We start from the raw sequence: 27,793 nt of genomic DNA on the forward strand, positions 1-27,793 counted from the left end.
TGTAATTAACATGATGTAAGCTGTTTGTATGTAAGTGTTAAACCTGTGCTCACTTAATGGGACTGTCTGTTACTGCAGTAAAGTTCATAAAACGGTATGGTCTTGTAGGAATCTTGGTTGAGTTTCTTATTGAGTTCCCTACCTGGGACCAACCTGAGGAGTGGTTCTAGCCACTCCCTTGCCTAGTCCGACACTCTAGCCCAACCTTTTTCAAGTTTGGGTCTCCCGATGTTGTTGGACAAGTGCAGATGGGTCCTTCGTCCCGTCCCTCTCTCCTTTCAAGGCAATTTATGTCTATTTAGCCTGGAAGAGAGGAGACTTGAGAGGAGATGTCCTTGGGAGGTGGTGGGGTCTTCTTCCTTGGAGGTTTTTAAGCAGAGGTTGGACGGCTGTCTGTCACGGATGCCTTAGTTGAGACCCCTGCATTGCAGGGGGTTGGTCTAGATGAAACCTGGGCTCCCTTCCAACTCTACCGTTCTATGATTTTATGAATTTAGTGGGGCGCCAGCAAGGGGCATTGAGCTGCTGGGGTATTTGGTGAGGCGGGTGGCAGATTCATTAGCGGGGAGAGAAAGCGGTGCAGGGTGGCACCCGGGTGCTGCTACAGCAGCGCAGAGGGCTAATGACTCATTAGCGAGGAAGCGGCAAAGAGCCGGCCATCTGCTCCTCCTTAATTAAGAGCCGGAGCAGCTTAAAGCAACAGGAATTTACGTGTGTGCGAAGGAGAAGATAAACAAGGGGCTTGGCTCGTGAAAGGGGCATCTGAAAAAGCAAAGATAGTAGCTGGCGAGGGAGAGATATTTGCAACCTGCTTGCTTTTGACATGTCTGTGTGCTTGTTTGTGTGTGTGTGTGTGTCTGAAAGCATGCTTTTCCTCTGGCAAGGCGTCCGCACATCAATCACATGCGCACACTCTGTCATGCGCTCAGCTCCCCACGGCGCAAATTCCTTCCGTCCCAAACTGATGCTTTCCCTGCTTCGTGGAATTGGGATGTTTCCGTCCTGATTTCCCCCTCTGCTTCTCTCAGCACTTATGCCCATGGGTGTCCACTGAGTGGGGGAATTCCTTTCCCTACCACCCCTATGATGACCCCAAAACCCCAGATTCTCAACTGCCTTCAATAAAAAAAGACTTAAGTAGCCTGATCTCCCTCTTCCAGTGTTTTATTCCTCCTTCCCTGCTGAAAAATTCCTGTGGATCCATGTTTATGGATTTCACCAAAGTTCTTATTTTTAAATTAATGCTGCATGTGTACCAGGAGAAGGAGAGGTTCCGCAAGAAGCAACCAATTATTTTATTTGTGGGGAACGGATGGACATAACGCTCCCTTGCAAAGTCTCCCGTTTGTTTGTTTGTTTGTTTGTTTGTTTGTTTGTTTATGATGCCTTCTGGAATTCTGTGCTGGGTTGCTAAACTTGTGGAATTGGTTTGTTTCTTATCCCACCTTTTCCTCCAAGGAGTCCCAGCTGGTGTACATGGTTCTCCCCCTCCTCATTTCATCCTCACAACAACCTTGTGAGGTAGGCTAGACTGAGAGGCAGTGACTGGTCCAAGATTGAACTTGGTGGCCAAGAGGGGAGAATTGAACCCTCCCAAGTCATAGTCTAGTACTAATCATACCGGCTCTCTGGTGGGTTTTTGTTTGGCGGGGGGGGGGGGGGAACAGAATGTGCTTGCTCCAGTTCTGGAAATCCTAGATGGAAAGGACCCCAGGGGCACAAAATCCTTCGCTTTGCCTCCCGTCCCTGAATAAATTGCATTGTGCTTTATCATAGGTTTCACTGTCGGTAAATCTCCTGGATTTAATTTTTCCTCTGCTGCCTGCAGAGTTAAGTCTTAGGAGGAAATAAGTCTTCGGTTGTTAATGCTGGACAGAGAGACGGTTCTGTAGGGATGCTGTCAAAATGCACACTGCCACGTCTGCGATTCTATGCGACATCTCATTGGAGCTAGTTAAATGTACAGGAGCTGTGTCCGAAGGTTCTTGGCCTTCAGCCAGAGGGGTCTTAAAATTATGAAGGTGCTCCCATATGAGATTTTACAAAAACCCCTGCTTTTGGTCAAAATGTAGAAAAACCTCAATAATTTTGAATGAATGAGTCCCCAAAGCATGGGAAATGCACCTCACATTGAATGAGTGAGTCCCCAAAGCATGGGATATGCACCTCACATTGGAGCATTTGCAATAGCAGCAGTCAACAGTGATTTCAGAAAAATGTGGTGCTTCTCCTTTTTTTCATACAGCCAACTCCCCATTTATGTGGGGTTTACTGTATGTTCCAAGACACCACACATTTAAGTGAAATTGCGTATATTGGAAACACCATTGAAAAAGCCTGCACCCCATTCGACCCCTTTTGGTGACACTTTTGGGTCATTTACGGGTTCAGCGCAATGTACGCATGCGCAGTCGCACACATGGTCATTGCCTGTACAATTTCAACCCTCCGGCTAGGGTTAAGTAGCTTCAGCAGTGGCTCTGTGTGTGTGTTTATGTGTTGCTTGGGTCCCCGGCAAGATTTGGGCACTTTAACCACACCTCCACGTTCTTTCCAGGTGCGGGATGTTCAAAACAAGCACCTGACGCGCTTTATCGGAGCCTGCATCGATCCCCCAAACATCTGCATCTTGACAGAGTACTGCACCCGTGGCAGTCTCCAGGTACGTGAGAGTTGTGGCAAAACAGGCATGGCACACCCCACCCCCCACCCCCCCAGTGCTCAAGTGGAGGTAGGAAGGATCCTTAAAGAAGTAGGTTTGGGGTTGTAGGAGGAACAGAGAAGGACTTCGAGGCCAGGATTCCTTGCTTGGTTCCTTTCTGCAGGGGGTGCCTAGCTGAGCCAGCGGCGTTGCAGGACGGGGTAGTCTTAAAAGCATGCCTGGATGTTAACAGCTCCTGCCCTGTTCGACTTCTCTCCTCATAGGTGGGCGAGGCCAGTGCTGAATTTATGTATAAGCTAAGCAAGCTATATAGCTTAGGGCCCCACTCTCTTGGGGCCCCCCCAAAAAATTGAAAGGAAAAACAACCTGGATGTACATTTCCAAAATATAAGATAAAAAACAAATAAAATAAAACCTACATACGGCAACGGTGTTTTGTGTTGTGTAGGCTCCTATGATGTAAGTGATGGGCCCCGCCTGCTAGCCTTCTCCCTAAAATATCCCTGGTTTGCACATTTCTATATATAGGGTGCCTACATTCTGCATGGACTGGTTGCATGGCAACATGCGCAAATGGCTTTAGATACCTATTAGGTCCATAAATTACCATATAGCGTATATTCAACATGAAAAACAGCGACCATTTGTTGTTGACAGGACAGCTGGACATGTAAAGGGCCCCATTACCTTCAGTAGCCTAGGGCCTCATCAAATCTGGCCCTGGGTGAGGCATAGATGTGATTGCTTCAGAGATTTTCAACCTTTGGGGGCCCACGGCTCCCTTGACCAACTATATTCTATGGGGCTCAGGAGCCCAGTTATGTCACCCCTTGCCTGCCGAGCTGGCAGCCTCTCACCCTTTTTTGAACACCCTCAGCATCCTCTCCTCTCCCCTCTCCTTGGGAGTCATCTGGGCAGCTGCAGCTGCCACTACTGGTCTCTGAGCTGCCCCAAAGATAGGTGCCACTGCCCCACAAGGGCCTGGGAAGCACCCCCTGGCCAGCCCCAGAGGCACCATTCGCCTGGGGAGCTTGTAGCCAGGGCTGCTGCAACAAACAGCTGTGCAAGCCTTTGGCAGAGATACGAGAGGGCATCAGAGGAGGGAGGGAAGGAAAGATGGACGGAGGCCAATGTTGCCCCAGAGGCACCCCTGACCATCACTCAAGGCACCCTAGGGTGCCACGACACACTGGTTTAAAACTGCTGGGTTACTTGGTTGAGCCCACACTCAGGGCACTGGCTTTTCTTATTACTGCTGCCAATGAAGACCAGTCTGGCCACTCCCTTGGCAATGGGGCAGCCATCTTGCAGGCCCGAGGAGAGCGTAGTGTCCCTCAGCCTTAATTACTAATGCTGCTGGCAGTGGAGGCTAATAATGTGGCCAATCCCTCAGCAAAAGGGTGGCCATTTTGTAGGCCTGAGGGAAGCCTTGCACTTCCTATCCTTTATTATTGATGGCGCTGGCAATGGAGGGTGATCTGGCTGTTCCCTCAGCTACAGATAACCCATCACATAGACTTGAGGAAAGCTTAGCCTTCATTAACTTTGCTGCTGGAAAAGGAGGTATTAAATATTCAGGAACAGTCAGAAGCCCAATATAACTTTGTTGACATAACAGGAGGCTTTCCCTCGTGCTTCAGGGCAGCCATCTTGTAGACTTGGAGAGAGCCTAGGCCCTCATTAACAATGGTTCTGGTTGATTTGGCGGTCATACCCTTGAGTAGGTCTGGTGAAAATAATGGGCCTGAGTTATTTGTTAGTTTCAGTGGGTCTGCAGTAGGTAAGACAAACACTGCTCCTAGCCTTTCCCTTGGCCACAGGGTGGCCATTTTGTAAGCCTGAGGAGAGTCTGGCGCTCGCCGACCATCGTTGCTCACACTGCTGTCATGAGGGCCGCCACCTTGAGCAGGAAAAGGAATCATGTTTTTAGCTTTGCAAGCCTCCTGTGCCAGTCACCCTCAATCCTTGGGTGTTGCTCTGGCTGTGTGTTGCCAAGCGGCAACCAAATGCGTCTCGCTGGCGGGGATGATGGAGGATTCTGTTGGCAACAGAAGCGGGAATTGGCACTGTTGGTGTTTTTGTCCCATAACAGGAGTAAAAACGAAACCAGCAAATGTAATCGGTATCAATCCAGCGAAAAAAATTGGTTGTTGGGTGTTTTTTTTTTAAAAGCCTCCAACCAATGTGTAATTAATGAGTAAAAAAAAAAAATCAACACCATTATTTTAACACTACTTTGAGATGTTCATTAAAAAAAGATCTTTACAATCAAGCAATATGTGTTTAGAATGTTGATGTGAGTTTTAATCTGTTTTTATTGCCATTTTAACTTTTCAAAAGCCCTAAATTATTGTTGTCAGGTTTTTCCTATTGATTATGTTATTGTTTTATCTTTTTCGTAAAGCTCCTTGAGGCTTTCTTTCTTTCTTTCTTTCACAACCAAGCGGTGTATAAATTTTATGAAATAAATAAATACAAGCTTTATGAACTGAAATAAATAAACGGATGGGCCACTCCTTCCGTTAAACTCACAATTTATGTAAACAATCTACATAGATTGCATAAATAACCAAACAAACCACGCTAAATGGCGGGCAGCGGGACGAAAGGCGTAGCAGGAACCGAACCGCAGCGGAACGGAAAGAGCGTGGATTGCGAGGAGAACGGAAATCTTGTTGCGTGTCTGCTGGTTGAGAACGTCGGCTGCGCACATGCGTGGCCTTGGCGTGTGGGAACCGACATGTGGCTATTCTGTGCAGGAATTGTGCTGCAGAGAGCGAGGCTCAGGATCAGGCCTCTTTCGTGTGTGTAGGGCCGGAAAGTCCTCTGGCGTGGCGGCTTTTCTTCCGCACCCGCCCGGCTCAGACCCGCCACCTCGACCGCAGCCCTGCCGAGGGCTGAGGCGGGGGCAGACGAAGCCTTTAATTAAAATGAGCGCCAAGGGGGCACTGCAGGCCTCTCTGCAGAGCCGATTCCAAGAGAGATGATTTATAGCACAGTGGATGAGCGAGAAGAATTGGCGGCGTGCGGGGGGTGGGAGATAGGGAGATTTCGACAGTCCTAGATTCCTGGCTGCCTGCTGAAGATAAGCATTTCCTCTTATAAAAGAGAGGCGGCAGAAACGGGGAGGCAGGAGAGAGGGGGAAGGAAAGAAAGAAAGAAAGGAAGAAAGAGAAAGAAAGAAAGAAAGAAAGAAAGAAAGAAAGAAAGAGCAGAAGGGGAGAAAATGGTTAGGCAGCTGGAACCGGGATGGGCTCCGCATGGGGAGAGGGGCTGGAAGGTGCAGGACAATGTTGTGTAGTGGTTGGTGCTGGATTAGGACCAGGGTGACCCCAGGTTCAAATTCTGCCCTAAACACTTTCAGCTCCATAAAGCATCAACCAAACCACTTTGAGCTGGTTGTGCTCTATCCCCCTCTCCCTTGTTCGCTTTCTTTCTCTTCCTCTCGTTCTCGTTCTTACAAGGTTGTGAGGATAAATGGAATGGTGGGAGAAAACCATTGTTGTTGATATTGTTGTTGTTGTTGATGTTGTTGTTGACTCTTCCTCCACCCTGAGGTCCCAGGGTAGGTAACAACATTCAAACACAACCTTAAAAAAAACCACACACAGTTTAAAACAACTTACAATCACAAAAATAAGTTGGGATGTCAAGATGCCCTCAGGGCATTTGTGCTGAAGGGTGGGGTTATTGGAAATAAAAGAAATTCTCAAATTTAATAGAGGGGAAGATTTCAATGTGTAGTCTCCTAGTGTGTGTGTGTGTGCTTAGATTGTTTGAGAAACTGGATGTTGTTGGGACTCAGCTTTCCTGTTTTGTTTTCCTAAAAGAAAAGAAAAATCCCCCAAACAAGCAGGATGTAAAGTGCTGAGTTTGGAAAAATTCACACCGAACGCTTAAAAAATAAATAGACAAACCTAAAATTTCTAAGCGTGCTGTGAAATCAAGAGTTGGACTGTGCACTCAGGTTTAGTCATTTGCAAACGGCGCTAGGTTTTGAATTTGCGGGACAAAGGCCTTAAGCGTATAAAAGCCATGGATTGAAATGGATTGGGCTGTGTGTACAAAAAGAGATTGGTGCCCTCAGCAGCATATCTTTGAGACAGTCCTCCTGAACATGCGCTGACACCTCCATCTTTCTAGGGCTTCATTCACCCATCACTTATTTCCATTTCTCTGTTTTCCTGTTAATTTCCACATTACATTTGAGCTTTCTCCACGCGAGAAATGTAAGCCACTTCTGGAAAACCAATGGAATATGGCACACATGTTTAGCGTTCATTTCTGTCTTATTTGATTCCCGGGGTGGGGGCGAGGATAACGTTTCCAGCCCTCTTAACCTTGGAAAATATGTCAGACTCAAATAACGAAATTTGGGGCAGTGCACCAGCAGGCAGATCTTTTTCGCCGTCTTCATGGGGGAATTGTGGCGGGAATGGAAGCATGCATTTGCGGAAAGGGCAGAGGTATGGAGACGTCGTCCAATGACGGTCATTGCTGTGACACCATGCCCTCTGGCCTAAATAACATTTAGTGTGATGGGTCAATATTTAGGTCAAAAAGCCACACAACAGGGACCGCCCACTATTGGAAAAGGGAGACAGAAGCGCTGGAATTACAATCGGGAAAAACTAACCCAATATTCCCCACCTGTGACTGCACCCTAGGACATCCTGGAAAACGAGAGCATCACCTTGGACTGGATGTTCCGCTATTCGCTCACCAGTGACATCGTCAAGGTAATTTTAAGAATGCAGCCATCTGCCTCTGGGAAGCAGGGCATGAGCACCATCTCTCCTTCTCCTTCTCCAACTGGCGCCCAGCGCTCGTCAGGTCTCAGCCTAGCTCTGAGAAGGGCTGCTGCTGGGGTCCAGTTGAGGGGCAGGCATGCAAAATTCAGGAGGGCGGATGATGCAGACCACATTCACACCACGCCTTAAAACCACGGCCAGACTATTTTGAATGGTCATGGCTCCCCCGCAAGGAATTATGGGAACCGCCATACACTAAGGATGCTGAGAGCTGTCAGGAGACTCCCATTCCCCTCACAGAGCTACAATTCCCAGTGTTTTCCGTGAAGAGGGGTTGATGGTTAAGCCACTCTGGGAATTGTAGCTCTGCGAGGGGAATGGGAAGCTGGCGTGCGAAGCCTTCCGTTGTCCTTTCCCCTCAACATCTGGTGCTCATCCTGCTTCTGAACGTGAGGGAGGTTACTAGCGGCTATCTCTGCACCAGACCAAAGGGCCAAAATGTCACGAAATGAAGGAAATCCGTGATTTCCCAAGCTTTCTATTTTTAAGTTGAACGCAAACCCCCCTGCTGTGGGGCAAGGGAGGGAGCAGGGGTTGAACCCATTCTCCCTATTCCGTTTCCCTGATCTAAATTGCACACACACACACCCATCCTGCAAACATCATACGGATGCTCCAAATCTCGTTTTCTATACTGGGGAAAACATACAGATTTTTCTCGGGGAGGGTTGTGGCATCTGTGGAGAGCTGTTTTTCAGTAGGAAAATAGCAAAAGAATACCTATTGGGACTGGTAGGGCAGAAGGCAGGGAGGCCAACAGTAGGTGGCGCCAGAGCAGTGCATGAAAGACAGAGCCCCATCCTTTTCCTCCCTGTTGAGTTCTACAAGGGGCAAGATTGAGAATAAGGAGGAAACTGAGAGGCAGGGCCACCCCCATAGACAGGTAGCAAGTAAGGAGGAGGCCGGGGGGCGGAGCTGGCTGAAGGCAGAGGTTGGGGGGGCAGTTGACCCTAATGGACCAGCCACCACTGAGCTAAGCCAGCTGGGGATGGTGGTAATTGTAAACCAACAACATCTGGGGGAGTAGAGATGGAGAATGTTTCAGTTTAGATTGAAAGGAGAACCTACTTAATCCACACATTTTGGAACAGCACCTGAACCAAAGCACAACTTTCCTGCGAAATCCACACTTCTCTGAATATTGCAGTCCAGTTCTCCAAGCAAAGTGTAGGAATATGCATATGTGGGAGTGGGAAGCAGCCTTTTCTGTGTGGCTGTTCCCATATTGTGGAATTGCCTCCCAAGACAGGTCAGGCAGGCTCTCTCTGTGTTAGCCTTCCACCGGCAGGCCAGGACCTTAATGTCCAGACAGGCCTTTGGAAACTCAGGGAGCAGATGATGCTTATCACTGGGCTGCTGTCAGGGCAAACTGCATTTTAATTGCTGGGTCTAAATGTCTTTTGATGCAATTATTCTCTTAACTAGTTTGTTTTTATTACCTTGCATTTTATAATGTTTTTAAATGTAAGCCACCTGTTATGTACGGAGTTGAATAGGATCCAAACTGCAGCAGTCTGACTGGTCCCAGAACAATAGGATTGAGATTGCAGCAGTCTGATTGGTCCGCAGGAGCCACCCAATCCAGCTCCAGGTGGAAGTGAATCCGCACTCCGATTGGCATACAGGAGTATCCCGGAATTAGCCAATCACGTGGGGCCCATTGTGTAAATAGTGTATATAAAGCAAACGTTTTGGGGGAACTGCATTCCTCACTACTATGAGCTGAATAAAGAGCATGAAATTCCCACTGGACTCCGAGTATATTTCACCACCTTAAATCCCAGCTTGAGAGAAAGGCAGATTATAAATACTACTACTACTACTACTACTAATAATAATAATAATAATAATGCATTAAAATGCACATATTAGAGAGAATAAAATACAAAAGTGCATTATATCGGGGGAAGTTGTTTTGCAAGAAAAGTGTGTATATCAGGGGAAACTGCTTCCAAATCTGTGTACATTAGGATGAATTTGCATTGAAAGGCTGAGGAGTTTCCATGAGTACCGTACTTTTAGAGACACTTTGCAAACTGATGCAGAAATGTGGAGAACTTAAGACTGGAAAAGATGAGGAAAAGAGAGAAAGGGAAAGTGACGGATTTGCCCGTCCCTAGATTTCGGACCCAAGGTAGAAGACATAGCTCAATCGCAACATAGCTCAGTCGGTAGAGTGTGAGACTCTTAATCTCAGGGTTGTGGGTTCGAGCTCCATGTTGGGTGAAAGATTCCTGCATTGCAGGAGGTTGGACTAGATGACCCCCCACAGTCCCTTCTATCTCTACTACTCTATGATTTTAAATAAGTGTAACACAAAATGCCCATGCAAGATCTGCACTCTTCATACTTAGCAGAGTGGGACTGCTGCCCCACGCAAACCTCAAGTCGCTTAGACCTCCCTCCCTCCCTCCACTCCAATGTTTCCCCCCCCCTTCCTCCAACCAGGGGATGCTTTTCCTCCACAACAGCGTGATCAGCTACCACGGCAACCTGAAGTCCTCCAACTGCGTGGTGGACAGTCGCTTCGTGTTGAAGATCACAGACCACGGGCTGGAGAGCTTCCGTCAGGCGCCCGAGACAGACGATTCCCACGCGCTCTTTGCCAGTGAGGGATGCGGCTGGGAGGGGAGGGGAGGGGAGGGGTCAAGTGTGGGGGGGTTAGGGTTTCTGAAATTCTTATTTTTATTAACAAAATGTAGAAATCACTTGATTGTAAGTGTGTGGGGTGGGGAGGGGAGAGCAAAGCGGTTTATAAGAAGGAAACGTTATCAATGAAAAACAGGTATTTTAAAAGCCTCTGGAAAAATTGTCAAGTAATAGCTAAACAATTAACTTTTAAAATCATCAGTAAGCTAAGAATGGATTAAAAATGCACATCAGCATTCTGCATGCCTTGATAGGCTGACCTTAACATTGAAATGATTTCAGACCCTCCAAGTGTCCCTATTTTCCGGGGACAATCCCGGATTTACAGAAGCTGCCCTGGTTTCTGATTTGATCCTGGAATGTCCCACTTTCTTAGGATGTCCCTATTTTCATTGGAGAAATGTTGGAGGGTATGGAGTTATCTGACCCACGAGCCAAGGAGATAAGTAACTGTACAGCCTTTAGAAGACATTTGAAGGCACTCCTGTATAGAGAAGTTTTTTAAATGTTTTATCATGTTTTTATATAGTGTATGTTGGAAGCTGCCCAGAGTGGCTGGGGCAACCCACTCAGATGGACGAGATATAAATAATAAAATTTGTAGTTGTTGTTGTTGAATAGGAAGTCCCTATTTCCATCAGAGAAATGTTGGAGGGTATGAGCTTTTAAGTAAGTACCAAAATCAATAAGGCAAAGAAGGGCCCTGCATGGTGTCAATAGGCAGGGAGTTCCAAAGTGCAGGTGGCGCCGCAGTAAAAGATTGATTTCTTACAAGTGGGTTGCCTGTAACAGATCCACGTGGTCGACTGGACACATGGCGTAAGGTGATCCTGCAATTTGTATGCAGTGTTATTAGGCCCATGGAAACTGGTCTGCGCTGAGAAGGATTTAGCCCATAGCTTCTGATGCTTGAAAAGCAGTGTGACCCTTTGTAACTGTCCTGGCTGAAAGGCCTGTGGCCTTTGGCCTCCCCAGGCCTACCATGGATCTCCTTCCAGACCAAGTTGATAGCAACTGACTCCCGCTCCCTTGCCCTGCTTGACTCTGCTTCTGCCCACCCCTTTCCCCCCTAGAGAAACTCTGGACGGCTCCCGAGCTCCTGCGCATGGAGTCGAACCCCTTCCTGGGCACCCAGAAAGGCGATGTCTACAGCTTCGGGATCATCCTGCAGGAGATTGCCCTGCGGAACAGCGTCTTCTACGTGGAAGGCATGGATCTGAGCCCCAAAGGTGAGAAATCGGGTGGATGGAAAACACCAATTTATCCTCCAGGTCACTGCCAAGGTGCAGGAACCTCCAGATGTCGTTGGACTCCAATTCCCATCAGCCTTTGCAAGCGCAGCCAGTGGGGTGATGGGAGTTGTCGTTCAGCAACCTCTGGAGGGCTGCAGGTTCCCCACACCTCTGACTTAGAGCTTTCGGGATCCAGCCACATTCCTCAACAGCTTCCCCTGTGCAACTGGTAAAAAAAGTTGTTTTACACACTTTCCCAACGTATTTACTTCATAAAATGTCGAGGGTTGTTTCTTTCAATCAAGCAGTGTATACATTATAAAGAAAGATAAAACGACAAAATCATCAGTAAGAAAAATTAGCCTTCGTTTAAGACTTTCAAAAGTGGTAGTAGTAGTAGTAGTAGTAGTAGTAGTAATCGGTGCTTTCCCCCCCTAAATTTTCGTCTAGCGGGTTTTTCGTCTAGCGAAGCGGCAATGACAGCCGCGCTTTCGCTAGACGGAAAAGAAAAGATAAAAATTTTTCGTCTTGCGGGGCAGCCTTCCGCTAGACGAATGCCTTTCGTTTTGACTCAAGAACATCACCATGTTATAGTTCAAATCGGGAAAAATAAATACAGTAAATGGGCAAAAGTACAAATATTCACAAAATGTTTAGGGGTATGCATACCCCTGCATCCCCCCAGAAAAAGCACTGGTAGTAGTAGTAGTAGTAGTAATAATAATAATAATAATAATAATAATAATAATAATTAATAATAATAATTTGTACACTGCCCATCTGACTTGGTTGCCCCAGCCATCGGGGGCGGCTTCCAGCATATATAAAAACAAAGTATAAAACATTAAAACTTAAAATAACAATACGTGAAAGCTTGCATCAATTTTCTGAACATCTGGGTAGGCTTGTGTAAACAAAAATGTTTTGAGCAGGCACTGAAGAGTGCAGTGAAGGGAGCCTGTCTGGTATCAATAGGCAGGGAGTTCCAAAGTGCGGGTGCTGCCGCATTGAAATGTCGCCTTCTTACCCATGCGCATGTCCCCTCGCAATAATTTATTTTCGGTCCCCCTCTCCCCTGCCCGTGTGCCGTTTTCAGAAATTATCGAGCGAGTGAAGAGCAGCGAGCACCCCCCCTTCCGCCCCTCGGTGAACTTGCCCTCCAACCTCGAGGAGGTGGTCTTACTAATGCAGCGGTGCTGGGCCGAAGACCCCCAGGAGCGCCCCGACTTCCACCACATCAAAGGCATGTTGCGTAAATTTGACAGGTATGCGCCCTCACTCCATCCCGCCCCACAAGCACCACCCGACAGGCAGCCATCATTACCTGTTTTCACCCCCAATGTGCACAGGCACCTTTTCAGAAAGGAGCCGTGTGATGATTAAATTCATCATTCCACCCTGATGAAAAGCGGGAAGGCGCAGCCCAAACGCCAGGGCCTTTACTTGGAAATGTGAAGGAGGGGCTTATGGCAGGAGTATGCAGCATGCGGCCCTTGACCTGATTTCCTGCGGCCCTCAGCAATCTCTGAGAACAGTGAAGGGTTGTAGCTGATGCTAGTCCTACTCAGAGTGGACCCATTGAAATGAAGGCCCTTTAATTTCCGTGGGCTTACTCTGGATGGAATTAGCATTGGATGCTACCCAAAATGTGCCCCTCCTCTTTCCAGCAAGGGCCGGGAACCTCTAGGGCCAAATGTGTCCTTCCAATCCTCTCTCTATAGCCCTCAGAATTGTCTGTAGGCCACACCCCCTCTCCCCAGACCACTCCTCCTGGCATCCCTGCTCTGCACCCTCCTTGAGTGCTTCTGCCTGGCTGGAGAGAGGTTTGGGGATGTAAGCGTGGAAACCTCTGTTTTTACCGCTGACTGACCAGAAAACTGGGAGGCAGGAGTTGGTTTGCTCCTTACAGTGTAGGATCCTGCCTCCACAAAACAGAGGGACTAGAAACTTTGGCTTGTGTTTTCTTCTAAATGAAAGCTGAAAATGCAGAGAAGGGCCCCCCGGAATATCCTTGGCAGAGGTGGCGGCGGCCTAGAATCTTGGTTGTTTTAATCTTTGACTGTCTGTGTGGCAGGGGCAACAGCTGCAACCTCTTGGATACGTTACTGTCACGCATGGAGCAATACGCCAACAACCTGGAGGAACTGGTGGAGGAGCGCACACAGGCCTACCTGGAGGAGAAGCGCAAGGCAGAGGTCCTGCTCTACCAGATTCTGCCCCAGTGAGTCTGCCCCACCCCACTCCTCTACCAGTATCTGTTAGCCATGGTCCTCCGGTGGAGCATCCATGTTCAGAAGTGGTATACACAAAGGCCCAGCCAATCAGCACTCTGCACAGCCCAGCTCCATTTCCTGCCTGTCCTAAGGGCCCAGCCAATCAGCACAGCCTAGCTCCATTTCCTGCCTGCCCTAAGGGTGGCCAATCAGTACACTGTGTATCCTGGCTCCGTTCTTTGCCTACCACAAGGGCCCAGCCAATCAGCGCTCTGTGTGGCCCATCCAATCAGCACTCCACACAGCCCAGCAATTTAAAAAATGTTGTGGGAGCAGGTTTCCTTCGTGACTGATAACAAAGGCCAGCAAAACAGTGCGGTCTGTGCTCTAAACAAAAACAATAAGTGTTCTGCACAAGTCCCTGCTCTGAGCCCATTCTGCAAAAGAAGGCCTGTATATGTGATAGCTATACAGTCAGCCCCCCTTCTCCAGCGGACCTGAAATGAATCAGGTCTGCCTTCACTCCTAATTGTGGTTAATCAATTGGTAAGTGGAAATGCAGTGACGTGTGTTGCTTTCCCTCTCGTGCAGCTCAGTGGCGGAGCAGCTGAAACGCGGGGAGACGGTGCAAGCAGAGGCATTTGACAGTGTCACCATCTATTTTAGCGACATCGTGGGCTTCACTGCCCTGTCGGCAGAGAGCACCCCCATGCAGGTAAATGGGTTGGACCAAGGCAGTGGTGGCAATTGCGGCGTCGAGGACGATAGAAGGCGTTTCTAATAGGGACAACCGTTCTTTTCCAGTCTTCAGTTTCATTCTCCCCATTTCCACATCAATCTGCATTCTTTTAACCTATATATATAGAGGGGGGGGGAGTGTGTGTATGCCGGGGTCCCCAAACTAAGGCCCGGGGGCCAGATGCAGCCCAATCGCCTTCTAAATCTGGCCCGCGGACGGTCCAGGAATCAGCGTGTTTTTACATGAGTAGAATGTGTGCTTTTATTTAAAATGCATCTCTGGGTTATTTGTGGGGCATAGGAATTCGTTCATATTTTTTTCCAAAATATAGTCAGGCCCCCCCACAAGGTCTGAGGGACAGTGGCCTGCTGCTGAAAAAGTTTGCTGACCCCTAGTGTATGCCTTTTTGTACACGGTGCTTGCAAAATTCAGAAGTGTGAGTGTGACTCTGTTTTGGTTTGTGTACTGTTTCAGAAAGTGGGAGTTAGGTAGGTTCACCCTGAAGTGTGAACTGAATTAAACTACACCCCCCAATCCCTGCAACACCTAGTTACTGGTATCCTGTCAGGGACCCTGGGTTTCAAACTCCGAACCTGTTAGGCTGAGCTATCTGGGATGGCCTGCTCTTGGGCGTCCGTGCACAGAAGGGGATTGTGGGATGCAACATCAGCACCTGGGGTTCCCCAGCAGTGTGGAGTGTCTGGACTGGGTAGGCGAGGGGTGGGAAACCTGAGGTCTGAGGGTGGCATTTGCCCTTGACCTAATTTCTTGTGGGTGGGGGCAGCATGCAGGGTGGGGTGAGAAACAGTGCTGTCAAGTATCCCGTTTTCCCCGGGATTCTCCCTTATTTTAAGCAGTTTCCCGCTGCTCTCCCTTATTTTTTATTTCCCTTAAATTTCCCGTTTTTAATGGAAGCAGCTCCTCCCCTGCTGGCCAGGGACTGGGTGGGAAGACCTCGCCTACTTGGAGAGAAAAGCCTCAGCCCTCAAAGCAAGTGGGAGCCATTTCCTGTGCTTACAGGGGGGGGGTGTATTTCTCCCCCTGCATCTGCCCCTATCTGTTGCCGCCAAGCGCCTCAGCTGGCCAATAGGGTTAGCTGGCGGGCGGAGCCTGGCTGCCTTTGAGCAGCTGCTGCTTCCTGTCCTGTTTTGATGGGATCAGACAAGAAGACGATGGGGCTCCATTGCGCGGAGCACATGGCTGCCCTCCTCTTTGCTCCACTCCGAGCCCGAGCCCGCTTGGAGTTTACATTGTTGCTCCACCCACTTTTTGCTTCTGGCTCCACCCACCACTGACATGTGACTGTCCCCGGGATAGGTGAAACTGCTGATCCCTTATTTTCAAATCCAAAACTTGACAGCTATGGTGAAAAACAGATGCATCAGTCCACTGGGTGAGGAGACAGGGAGGGAAGAGGGATGGCAGAAAAGAGGGAATGAGATGGGGAGAGAGAAGAGCATGGCGGTTTGAGATGGGGGGGGTTATCTTCTGCTGGATGTGGCACTGAATTTTTTGGGGGGGGAGTTCCCCATACCTCAGCTAGGCCTTGTATAAATGCTATGAGCCTGGTCTCCTGCCCTCGCTTGATCAACACAGCAGGACCTCCTACCTTTCTGCATTTTTTTGGCCCCAGCCTCATCCCTCAGTTGGCAGAGAGGGAATCAGTTCGGTAATCAACGGCTACCGAGCCTTGCCCTCACAGGTGCTGCGGCAACCCAGGTAACTAGGACAACGACGGTTAGCTCACGGAGGTAACAAGGGAAAGGGCGGTGGGTGACCAGAACAGCGAGCACTGGGAGGCACCAATCACCGGGGAGACGAGCGTGTCATGGAGGTGGCTGGGTTGAGCAGGAGGGGAACAAATGTTCAGGTAATCTGGGGTGACTGAAAATTTCAGAAACGGAGAGGAACCGAAACGGACAGTTGCCCATCCCTATTGAACACAGATTCAATCACCGGCATCCCTGAAAAAGAATCCTGGGAACTGTTTGTTAAGAGGGCTTGGAATTATAGCTCTTTGAGGAGTAAACTACAGTTCCCAGGATTCTTAGAGGGAAGCCACACCCTTTAAAGATATGGTGTGTCCATAGCCACAGTGGCCAGCCAGACTCCTGTGGGAAGGCCCCAAGCAGGGCATGTAAAATCAAGACTTCATTTGAAGTTGCAGAATCGAGAATCTTTTATCTCACCCCCCTCCGCCCTTAGCACAACGTAGACAAGGGGTCAGCAAACTTTTTCAGCAGGGGGCCAGTCCACTGTCCCTCAAACTTGGGGGGGGGGGGGCTGGACTATATTTTTTGGGGGGGATGAACGAATTCCTATGCCCCACAAATAACGCAGAGATGCATTTTAAATAAAAGCACACATTCTACTCATGTAAAAACGCCAGGCAGGCCCCATAAATAACCCAGAGGTGCATTTTAAATAGAAGGAAACATTATACTCATGTAAAAACATGCTGATTCCCAGACTGTCTGTGGGCCGGATTTAGAAGGCGATTGGGCCGGATCCGGCCCCCGGGCCTTAGTTTGCCTACCCATGGCATAGACCCAGCCCTGTCATTAAGATCAATCCCCTTTTACTTCTCATTCACAGGTTGTCGCTTTGCTCAACGACTTGTACACCTGCTTTGATGCCATCATTGATAACTTTGATGTCTACAAGGTGAGAGGTTCTTGGCTTGGCCAGATTGAGGCTGCGGGGCAGCAGTGGCGTGCTGTGACATTTTTTGTAGGGGAATGGTTAGGGCTTCAGGCATCAGCTTGTGAGGGAGATTGCGGAGTCGGGACAGACATCGTGATGTCACTCATGTGAGCATCATGCTTCCCTAAACCAGGCAGAAGTTTCCTGGGCCTTGCTAAGGAGGCGTTAGGCTTTTATACTGTAATACTCTAATTTACTGGGAACATCTAGGGGACTAGCCCACACGTCACTGCGGGGCAGGGAGAGTGATTGGGCAGGGGGGGATAAGCAAATGGGTTTGACTGTAAAGTCAACGGATCAGGTGACTGACCTACAGGAGGGGGCATTCGACCTGTGTTGACTACACAGAAATGCTTCTCCTTTCCATGAATCCCTCTCCCTGCTACGTTTGCCCAGGTGGAGACCATCGGCGATGCGTACATGGTTGTGTCGGGCCTCCCGGTGCGCAACGGGCGGCTGCATGCCCGTGAGATTTCCCGCATGTCGCTGGCACTCCTTGAGACCGTTCGCAACTTCAAGATCCGCCATCGGCCGGACCAGCAGCTCAAACTGCGAATTGGGATCCACAGCGGTGAGAAATGAGTGGGAGCATGAAAAGAGGCGCTCCTTTATGCCACCTTGGTCACAGGCAGGACCAAGTCATGCTTGCTTGTTTGCTTGAACGCTGAAATGGCTCAGGCAAAAAATTAAACCATGGTTTGTTGTGGTGCCTGACATAGTGCTGCGATTTGCTAAACCATGGTTTTGTGAGCCACCAAAAGCAACAGGGATCTGAAGCTGGTTTGCAAACCACGGTTTAGGCAGAGTGTTTGGCTTTATATTCATACTTGGAGGTGTTGCTTCATCCTGGGAGGCTGATCTTGGGAACAAGTTCCTGGGATTCTTTGGGGAGGAGGAAAACAGGAATTGCAATGGATTACTTCCTTTTGCGTTTGTAACAAAAATGATATAGGAGCGAATCAAACGCTGGCTCGGTTGTCAGTGGGCTGGTTCAGATGTAGCACGGTTTGATGAACCATGGTTTGCGCAATCTACAGTTTAGATTCCACACCGTGATTTGCCTTCCAGGTATAGTCAGAAGCATGGTTCACATAGTTTTGTCGTTACGTCTGCACACACTGATTTCTGGGGCAGACAGGGCCTGATCCTGGCAATTCAGGGAAAAGAGGTGGGAGCGGTAGTAGAGGTTGACCCATTAGGCTGATGGGGCAGTGCCCCACCAAGCTCAGCCTATCTTCACCTGCCTGCCTAACAGCCAGTCCAGGGGGGGTTGGCCCTGACTGCCAGCTTCCTCCTCCTTAGTCTCAGTGTAGAACTCAGCAGGGAAGAAGATGCTCTGGTTCCGTCTGTTATTGGGCTCTTCTGCCCCACCATTCTCAATGGCCGCTAGCCACTACTGGATGTGAGCTGAAAAGCTCCACACTCACGTGTCTTCATTCCACCTCATCCCCCATAACCGCTGTGTTTTGCTCCCCAAGGTCCTGTCTGTGCCGGAGTTGTGGGCCTGAAGATGCCTCGCTACTGCCTCTTTGGGGACACAGTCAACACAGCCTCCCGCATGGAGTCCAATGGGGAAGGTGAGCTGCCATTTTTGGTGGGGTGGGCAGGGGCAGGCGACCTTTGATGGCTTCGCGGGCCAGATCCTTTTCACGATCTAGCCCCCACCCCCCCGTCATGCAACTGGGTGTTCTGAATTTGGATTTTGAGATGCTTCCCACATCACCTTATTTCCCTTGCCAATACGCAGTCACAGTGCTACTGTGGGACTTACTCATGCAGTGCTGGACACCGACTGGGACAGCTTTATACCTCGCGTGTATGCAAAGGTTTGGCTGAAACAGTGAGGAGCCGCCACTGTGCAAACTTGCTAATTTCTGTCTGCACCTTCCAGCTTTGAAGATCCACTTGTCAGGAACCACCAAGTCCATCCTGGAGGAGTTTGGGTGCTTTGATCTGGAGCTCCGTGGGGATGTGGAGATGAAGGTGAGGAACTTGGCAAAGTTCTTCTGTTAACCTTTGCCTTTTCGTCTTTAAAGCTTGAGACAGTCCGGGTGCCCCAATATAGCCTAAATGGGCACCAGCCGCCACTGTGTGTATCTATGCACCATATTTCTGTTCTTTTCCCTGGGGCGGCAGGTGGGGACATCATGGTGGGTTTGGTGGCGCTGTGTCTGATGTCTGAACAGCCCTCCTGTCTCCTCTCTCCAGGGAAAGGGCAAACTCCGGACCTACTGGCTGCTGGGGGAGCGTGTGAGCAGCACACGGGGCTGAAGAGTTGCGGCCTTCCTCTGGGATTCCCAGGAGATCTCCTAACCCTCCTGCGGTCACATCCGCCGTCTCTGCCCTGCCACCAAAGACTCTCTGTTTTCAGGGCACCCTCCGGGGGTCAGGGGGTTCCCGGACTGAGCCCCCAGGACCCTACTCCCTTGGAGCAACCCACCCTTCTCCACCTCAGGCCTTTTGAACATGTCAGCTGCTCTGACCCAGCTCTGAGCCCCCAAAGACTGGACAGGGCACCCGTGGCCTGGAGCAGCCATCGCTACGGATGTGTGTCCCCTGTCTCCTTTTTCCCTATATCACATCAGCTCCCTGTTGACCACGTCAACCAGACATAGTTGGGGTCCTTCACGATGCCTGGTAGACTCAACAAACTCCACCAGCCCCTCCCTCTATGTAAGCTGGTTGGACATCTGACGCTCCCTTGTGAATCTGGCATCTGGAGTGAGGACGTCTGAGCGTCTCGCAAGACCTTGTGCCTGTATATGACCCACTGCTGATTTCACACACCCCCCCCCGAAAAAAGCTCTAGCTTTATAATAAAATGAATGTATGCGTCACTCTCCGCCTTCCCTGAATAACAAGATGCGATCTGCAGAACCGTATTGAAAGTCCTTCCTCTGATGATGATCTCTCCGCCTCCCGCACCCCCGGATACATATAATCTGGTTGTGATGACTTCGTCTCGGAGGGGGAATGGCACTCTGCACATGCTCAGAGGCACTTGTTATTGCTACCTCGCATATCATTGGGAGTGAAAATAGACTGTATTGCTACCACGGGGTGTTTGTGTGCATGTGTTGAAGGGGGGAGGAAGTATGGTTTTTGGAGCAAGTTATGTTAAGCAGAGGTGGGGAGAGAAACGAGGGGAGGGTTGTTGCTTTTTGGTTTAACTCTTTCTGCAAAAAAAATCCCCTTCCAGATGCCCTTTGCGTTGGAGGAAAAGCTGTTGTTGACACAAATACCAGCTTCCAACCCCCAGCAATTACCCCCCCTTTCTCTCTGTATGTGTGTGTGTGTGTGTGTGTGTGTGTATGTTCATCAGGGCTATGATGCTTTGGGGTCCTCGCTACACCTGACATTTTACAAAACCAATGACGCAGCCGCCTATGATTATGATAACGGATTCAACCTATTGTGTAGTTCAGCCCTTTATGAACTAACTGCCGGAGCTGGTCAGCATGAAATCGATCCTCTCCACTGATCAAGTCACGTGTGCAAACGGGGGGGGGGGGGATTGTGAGTCTGCCACAGTGAATAATGTAAATAAAGGCTGACATGTGAGCCCTTTCGGCGAGAAAACCTGTTTGGTCTCTTTGTGAGTTCCTGTTCTCTGGCTTCACCTCCTTCTGGAAGGAACCGCAGGAGCTGGGCCCCGGGGAAGGCAATCCGGTCTTACTACTTAACATCACTCTGAAAAAGCAGCTGTTTGTGGGAATACAAGTGAAGTCTCCCAAATCTCACACAGAAAGGAAGCGCCCTCTCCACTCCCGGGAATTGCCAAGGGAATAACTGGAAACCAGAACTGGTGTTGGCAGCAGGCATCTTGGGATAACTGTCAGGGCCCACCACTGACGACTGGCCTGGGGGGTACCCTCTGTTTCTGTTTCTGATCTTTTAAAAACCAGTCCAGTACTCTGAGCAACACTAGGCAGCTGGGACTTCCTGGCATTTTAAGTTCCTACAATGCCTCCAAAGACACCAGGAGCATTGGAGGGAATTGAAACTACAACCACACACGTACGATAGCAATATAAATAATTGTAGGGAAAGGTGGACCAGTCATCTGGCTTGGCCTTCCTGTACTACTCCTGATTTCCAGTCCCTTGGTGCTGCTTTAGAAGCACAACAAAAAAATAAAAAAATGTCAGGAGATCCAATCTCAAGATTCCCGCATCACCCTTGCCAGATCTATATGTACAAAGCGTTTCATCACTCAAGACCCTAACATATTTTACGTCAGTCATCCCATCGTACAGTGTGCACAGCAGGGAACTACTTTTTTATTTTAAAAATTCTTTTAATCTCCTGCCTGTTGCCTCCAGGAGAAAAAAAAAGCCGGATGTGGCTACGAGGAAAGGGTAATTAACAGATCGGCCTCTCATTTCCTCTGGGCTGCTCACAATCTTACGACTTAGTGTCTTGCATCCAATTTATTTCCCCTTCGTACGCGGAAAGAACGATTGATACCTTAGAACCATGAGTCACAACCGAGGAGGGTGAAAACGGCACAGGCAGCTTGGAAAGGAAAAGGCCCATATTTTATTTTGATGGAGCGCCTGCTTGAGTTTTCCTGTTTAAACAACCAAGAGTCTTACAGCACTTTATAAAAACTAGTATGTGAATTATATGGTGCATAATATTGCTTAAGCCCAATTGAACACAAGTAGACATGCATGAGATTGTATTACTGTATTAGATTTTTAAAAAAATTATTGGAAGGAACTGTTGTGGAGTTTCCGTGTAAATGTGTGTGTGTGTGTGTTGTGCGAACAAAGCTGAATTTGGGATCATTGAGGTCAGATAAAGGGCTTCTTAATGCAGGACGCGGGTGGCGCTGTGGTCTAAACCACAGAGCCTAGGACTTGCCGATCAGAAGGTCGGCGGTTCGAATCCCCGCGACGGGGTAAGCTCCCGTTGCTTGGTTCCAGCTCCTGCCCATCTAGCAGTTCGAAAGCACGTCAAAGTGCAAGTAGATAAATAGGTACTGCTCTGGCAGGAAGGTAAACGGTGTTTCCGTGCGCTGCTCTGGTTCGCCAGAAGCGGCTTAGTCGTGCTGGCCACATGACCCGGAAGCTGTCTGTGAACAAACGCTGGCTCCCTCGGCCTGTAACACAAGATGAGCGCCGCAACCCCAGAGTCATTCGCAACTGGACCTAATGGTCAGGGGTCCCTTTACCTTTACCTTTAATGCAGTGCATAGTTAAACTGTGGAACTCCACAGGAGGCTGCGGTGCGGTGGGCACCAGGTTGGATGGTTTTGTTTTATTTTAATTCTTTTTTTAATTTTTTATTTCCATCTTCCCATCCCATCTTCTGTGATGTTTTTCTCCTCCCCATTTCGCTGCACATGCTCTTCTGTCTTTCATATAATCGTAACTCTGTAATCTCTCGTACTTTCTGTTGCTCATAGTTCAAACCCTGCTTGCAAATTCACCATATCATAGCATTTCTTTAAATAGTCCCACAAAGGCTTCCATTCTTCAATGAAAAGATCCTCGTTGCGTTCTCTTATTTTAGCAGTTAACTTTGCTGATTCAGCACAGTCCATCACTTACTCATTCTTCTTTGGTGGAAGCTTCTTCACCTTTCCATTTCTGAAGGTAAAGAATCCTAGCTGCTGTATGTTTACATACATAAACAACTTAACCATCTTTTCTTTGGAACTTCTGTCCCTATAATCCCTAGCAGGGTTGTTTTGCTTTTTGTCTTTCGTATAGTCACGTCAAACGTCTTTTAAAAAATCTCATCATATATCATTTCCCAAAATACCCTCGCTTTCTTATAAGTCCACCAACACGTGGGGGAAAAGAGCCACCTGTTTGTTTGCACTTCCAGCAGCTATTAGGAACCTTCTTATACATTCTAGACAATTTATCAGGGGTTAAATACCACCTATGCTGCATCATTTTCATAGAGTTCTCCTTTAAAGCACAGTGATTAGTGATTTTCCTATCTACCCTCCAAGGTTGGGTGGTTTTAGATAAAAAGTGGGTTGAAGAAGAGAAGAAGAGTTTGGATTTGATATCCCGCTTTTCACTACCCGAAGGAGTCTCAAAGCGGCTAACATTCTCCTTTCCCTTCCTCCCCCACAACAAACACTCTGTGAGGTGAGTGGGGCTGAGAGACTTCAGAGAAGTGTGACTAGTCCAAGGTCACCCAGCAGCTGCATGTGGAGGAGCGGAGACGCGAACCCGGTTCCCCAGATTACGAGTCTACCGCTCTTAACCACTACACCACACTGGCTCTCACTGGTTGGAGAAACACACAAGAGGAGAAGGCTATCAGTGGCTACTAGTGGCCACTAGTAGCTGCTTCCACGGTTGAGGACAGCAATGCTTCTGAATACCACTTGCTGGAAACCATAGGAAGAGAGAGTGTTCTTGCGCTCAGGTCCTGATTATGGGTTTCCCACAGGTATCTGCTTGGCCACTGTGAGAACAGGTGGCTGGACTAGATGGGCCATTGGTCTGATCCAGCAGGCTCTTGTGTTCTTAGCATCCGGAGGGGAAGGCTGATCTGCGGATATATTAAGTTAAGTGGTTAGTGTGTTGGGCTAAGAACTTGCAGTTGTTGTTGTTTTTCAGTCGTTCAGTTGTGTCCGACTCTTCGTGACCCCATGGACCAGAGCACGCCAGGCACGCCTATCCTTCACTGCCTCTCGCAGTTTGGCCAAACTCATGTTAGTAGCTTCGAGAACACTGTCCAACCATCTCATCCTCTGTCGTCCCCTTCTCCTTGTGCCCTCCATCTTTCCCAACATCAGGGTCTTTTCTAGGGAGTCTTCTCTTCTCATGAGGTGGCCAAAGTACTGGAGCCTCAACTTCAGGATCTGTCCTTCTAGTGAGCACTCAGGGCTGATTTCTTTGAGAATGGATAGGTTTGATCTTAGAACTTGTAGACCCGTGTTCAAATTCCTACTCATCTAATGAAGCTGATTGTGTGAGGCCTTGGGCCCATCTTAAAAACTTTGGAAGAGCTTTCTGTATCATCTAGTGACCAACATCTCACTGCATCCAACCTGATGCCTGTATAAAACCCAGGCACAAAGGCACTCTACTGTCTCTTAACCTAAATTCCCTTAAAGGATTGTTGTGAAGATAAAAGAGGGGAGGGTGTATATCACTTGGAGCTCCTTGAAGGAAACAACACCTTGTTCAGCATCTCGTTTTCTGTTTTGCTTTAAGGCAAGCCACGTATGTGGTTCAAATTAGAGACAGAAATATGTCAATCAGGGTTGGCGGCTGAGTTTTATATAACGGTCTCAGACAAAATTCTAGCATGCTATGTAAGGATGATAAATGAGTCCTTGCAAATTGGGAAAACTGCCCATGTTGTGGTCAGAGGCAGTCGTAAAGGTGCTTTCAGGAAAAGTTATGACAATCCCACGGCCTCATAGGCCAATCAGCCCAGTAAACTAGGATGCAGAAATATGGAGCGCTATATTAGCGAAGAGGCCAAATAAATCCAGAGATATGTAGAACAAGACCAAAAGGCTTTATAAGGAATGGAAAACGACAATCAGCATGTCAGGAAAGCTACAGATTATATCGAGATATGCCCCCAATGGGTTGGTGGGGACCGTCCAATCTTCCTCTTTTTTGGTGCAGAGAAAGCTTTTGACAGAATCAGATTTTTTTATCAATAATATTTAGTGGGTGCTTTTGAAAAATGGGCTGATATGCTTGCTTTATTCTAACACAATGTTCTGGCCTGGAGAAGACAGTGAAGAAGATCTGTCACATGGATGATGGAGCAAGCTTGCCTTTCAGGTGCTCCAGAGAGTAGAACTCAAATCAATGGATTCAAATAACAAGGATGGAGATTCTGACTAAACGTTGGCAAGAACTTTCTGAGTGTCAGAGCTGTTCAGCTGTGAAGAGTGGAATCTCTTTTGTTGGAGATTTTTAAACAGAGGTCAGGGATTCTTTAGCTGAGATTCCTGAATTGCAGGGGGTTGAACTGGATGAATATTGTGGGGGGTGGGGTCCTTCTAACTCTACAATTCTATGATTCTAGTGTATGTTAATAACCATCTACCTGCAGCCACCAAGATTTAAAGAGGAACAAGGTGTGATGATTGCCCTTTATTGCCATTGTTGTCTGTATTCAGTAGTTACATTGTGTACTTTCTGTAATATAATGAGATCTGTAAGAAAGTCACACCGCATTTCACAGTTAGTATACCATTTGTTAGTTTGTTTCAAAAAAATTGTGATGATGAAAATCTGCATTACACGCCTATAACCAGAAGCTGTGTCTGAGCTATAATATATATATATATATTTGGTTGCTATAGAATTTTGGTTGCTTCAAGACTGGATTATTGCAATGCGCTCTATGTGGGGGTTCCCTTGTGCATGATACGGAAGCTGCAGCTAGGGCAGAATGCTGCGGCACGATTGCTGACCGGAGCGAGGATCCTTGTCAGGATCTAAAACCTCTGCTCAGAGATCTGCACTGCTTGGTGTTTTGCAACCAGGGCAAGTTCAAGGTGTTACTATTAGTACCTTTACAACTTGCAAGGTTGCCTCGCCCCATGCCATGCCCACTTGACCGCTTTGATCGGTGGAACTGGCGTTGTTCTGCATACCTATTCTGCATCTGTAAGAAATCAGTTTTTGTGTGTGATGGAGTCTACACTTTGGAACTCCCTGCCTATTGACACCAGGCAGGCAACTTCACTGTACTCTTTTTGGTACCTGCAAAAAACATTTTTGTTTAGGCAAGCACAAGCCTACCTAGATACAGTGGTACCTCAGGTTACAGATGCTTCAGGTTACAGACTCCGCTAACCCAGAAATAGTACCTCGGGTTAAGAACTTTGCTTCAGGATGTGAACAGAAATCGAGTGGCAGCAATGGGAGGCCCCATTAGCTAAAGTGGTACCTCAGGTTAAGAACAGTTTCAGGTTAGGAATGGACCTCCAGAACGAATTAAGTTCTTAACCCGAGGTACCACTGTATCTGCAATGCTAATGTGTTGTTTTTAGCTCATTGGTGGTTTTTAATTTTCTGAATGTTTTTATTATAATAATTTTATTGTTTTATTCTTTCTGCAAACCACTTTAGGGTGTGTGTGGTGTGTGTGTTGTAAGAATCAGGCAGGATGTGAATATTGTGGAATAAAGATGTCCACTGTTTCCCCAACCAGGTGAGGAGAAACTTTGGCCCTCCAGGCGTCGCAGAACTACATCTCCCATCATCCCTTGCCATCGGCCACGCTCGCAGGGGCTGATGGGAGTTGTAGTTGAGCAACACCTGGCGGCCAAACGTTTCCTCACACCTGTGACCTCTGAGCGCAACTTACTCGGGAGTAAGCACGCACGGCACTCTTGTGTTCATGGGGCGTTACTTTGGAGTACTTATGAAACAGGCCGAGGAAGACGACGAGGCCCAACAGGCGCCCTCAGAGGAAGAGGCGGGGAAGGAGGGGCCTTCGTCGGACAGCGCGGGAAAACGAAGCCGCCGCCTCAAGATGTGGTGGGCGCATGCGCGAGGGAGGACTGCCGCGGGGTGAGCGCCTCACTACTCGAAGCCCGTCCAGAAGCAAGAGCGGGAGGAGGGGCGCTAAGGGCGATCAACCATTGCGCTTGCGCACGACGGGAGGGACACCAAGAGCGCCTTAGGCCTCGAGTCGCGCTTGCCGTTGGGCTGCTTTGCCTCGCTCCGCCCCCACCCTTCCTTTCCCCTTTTCCCCATATAGACTTAAGAAAATGAAGACTTGAATACACAAGTCCTCGCGTTCTATCCTCCGGGTTCGCTGTGGATTTTCTTCTCCTGGCTAAATTCTAATGCAGTCAGAAAAGCGGATTTATTTTTTGCGTGTGGCGGAATTTCCAAACCGTCCAGTCTACACAAAATTGGACAGATATTGCGTGCATGATAATGCCCATTGACCTATTTTAAAATGCTGTACAAGCTAGAATTTTAAACATCATCTCCCATCAGAGGTGGTGGACTTTCCATCCTTGGAGGTTTTTAAGCAGAGGTTGGATGGCCATCCGCCACGGATACTTTAGCTGAGATTCCTCCATTGCAGGGGGTTGGACTAGATGGCCCTTGGGTCCCTTCCAGCTTTAAGATTCTATATAATGACAGCCCTGCAAGGTAGGCCTCATTGAACTCAATGGGACTTAACTTCGGCGGAGGCATGGAAAAGATTGTGCTGCAGCTTTAGGGAATACACTGCAAAGTTGTTGTAAGTCTCTCCCTCATATCGTATATGAATGAGACAGCATGACTGGACTACATGCCAGGGTTATTGTAAAGCACCGTCTCAGCCTCACCTGTAACTGCAATATTAAACATGTGGGAAGTACCTTGCGAGCCTGTCGTGACTCTTTGGCACCTTCCAAAAGAGTCAGTGTGGTGTAGTGGTTAAGAGCGGTAGACTCGTAATCTGGGGAACCAGGTTCGTGTCTCCACTCCTCCACATGCAGCTGCTGGGTGATCTTGGGCTAGTCACACTTCTCTGAAGTCTCTCAGCCCCACTTACCTCACAGAGTGTTTGTTGTGGAGGAGGAAGGGAAAGGAGAATGTTAGCCGCTTTGAGACTCCTTCGGGTAGTGATAAAGCGGGATATCAAATCCAAACTCCTCCTCTTCCACTTTGAACCTATTAAAGGTAAAGGTAAAGGGACCCCTGACCATTAGGTCCAGTCGCGGCCGACTCTGGGGTTGCGGCGCTCATCTCGCGTTACTGGCCGAGGGAACCGGCGTACAGCTTTCAGGTCATGTGGCCAGCATGACTAAGCCGCTTCTGTCGAACCAGAGCAGTGCACGGAAA

The 27,793-nt window shown here is 48.5% G+C and overlaps 1 protein-coding gene across 2 annotated transcripts in view; it reads left to right on the forward strand.

The window, feature by feature from the left end:
• NPR1 (natriuretic peptide receptor 1) overlaps positions 1–19,846 on the forward strand; it is a 57,141-nt gene extending 37,295 nt beyond the window's left edge. For both annotated transcript variants that reach the window (XM_033174594.1, XM_033174595.1), the window contains exons 11-22: positions 2,558–2,662; positions 7,330–7,401; positions 9,922–10,081; positions 11,196–11,351; positions 12,451–12,619; positions 13,429–13,575; positions 14,159–14,282; positions 16,902–16,970; positions 17,406–17,580; positions 18,488–18,586; positions 18,901–18,992; positions 19,218–19,846. In XM_033174594.1, coding sequence (XP_033030485.1) covers positions 2,558–2,662; positions 7,330–7,401; positions 9,922–10,081; positions 11,196–11,351; positions 12,451–12,619; positions 13,429–13,575; positions 14,159–14,282; positions 16,902–16,970; positions 17,406–17,580; positions 18,488–18,586; positions 18,901–18,992; positions 19,218–19,280 — 1,431 coding nt within the window. In that variant the 3' untranslated portion in view covers positions 19,281–19,846. The remainder of the gene's footprint in view (positions 1–2,557; positions 2,663–7,329; positions 7,402–9,921; positions 10,082–11,195; positions 11,352–12,450; positions 12,620–13,428; positions 13,576–14,158; positions 14,283–16,901; positions 16,971–17,405; positions 17,581–18,487; positions 18,587–18,900; positions 18,993–19,217) is intronic.
• Positions 19,847–27,793: the final 7,947 nt, after the last annotated feature.

This window comes from Lacerta agilis, chromosome 17 (assembly GCF_009819535.1).
Source record: "Lacerta agilis isolate rLacAgi1 chromosome 17, rLacAgi1.pri, whole genome shotgun sequence".
NCBI lineage: Eukaryota > Metazoa > Chordata > Lepidosauria > Squamata > Lacertidae > Lacerta > Lacerta agilis.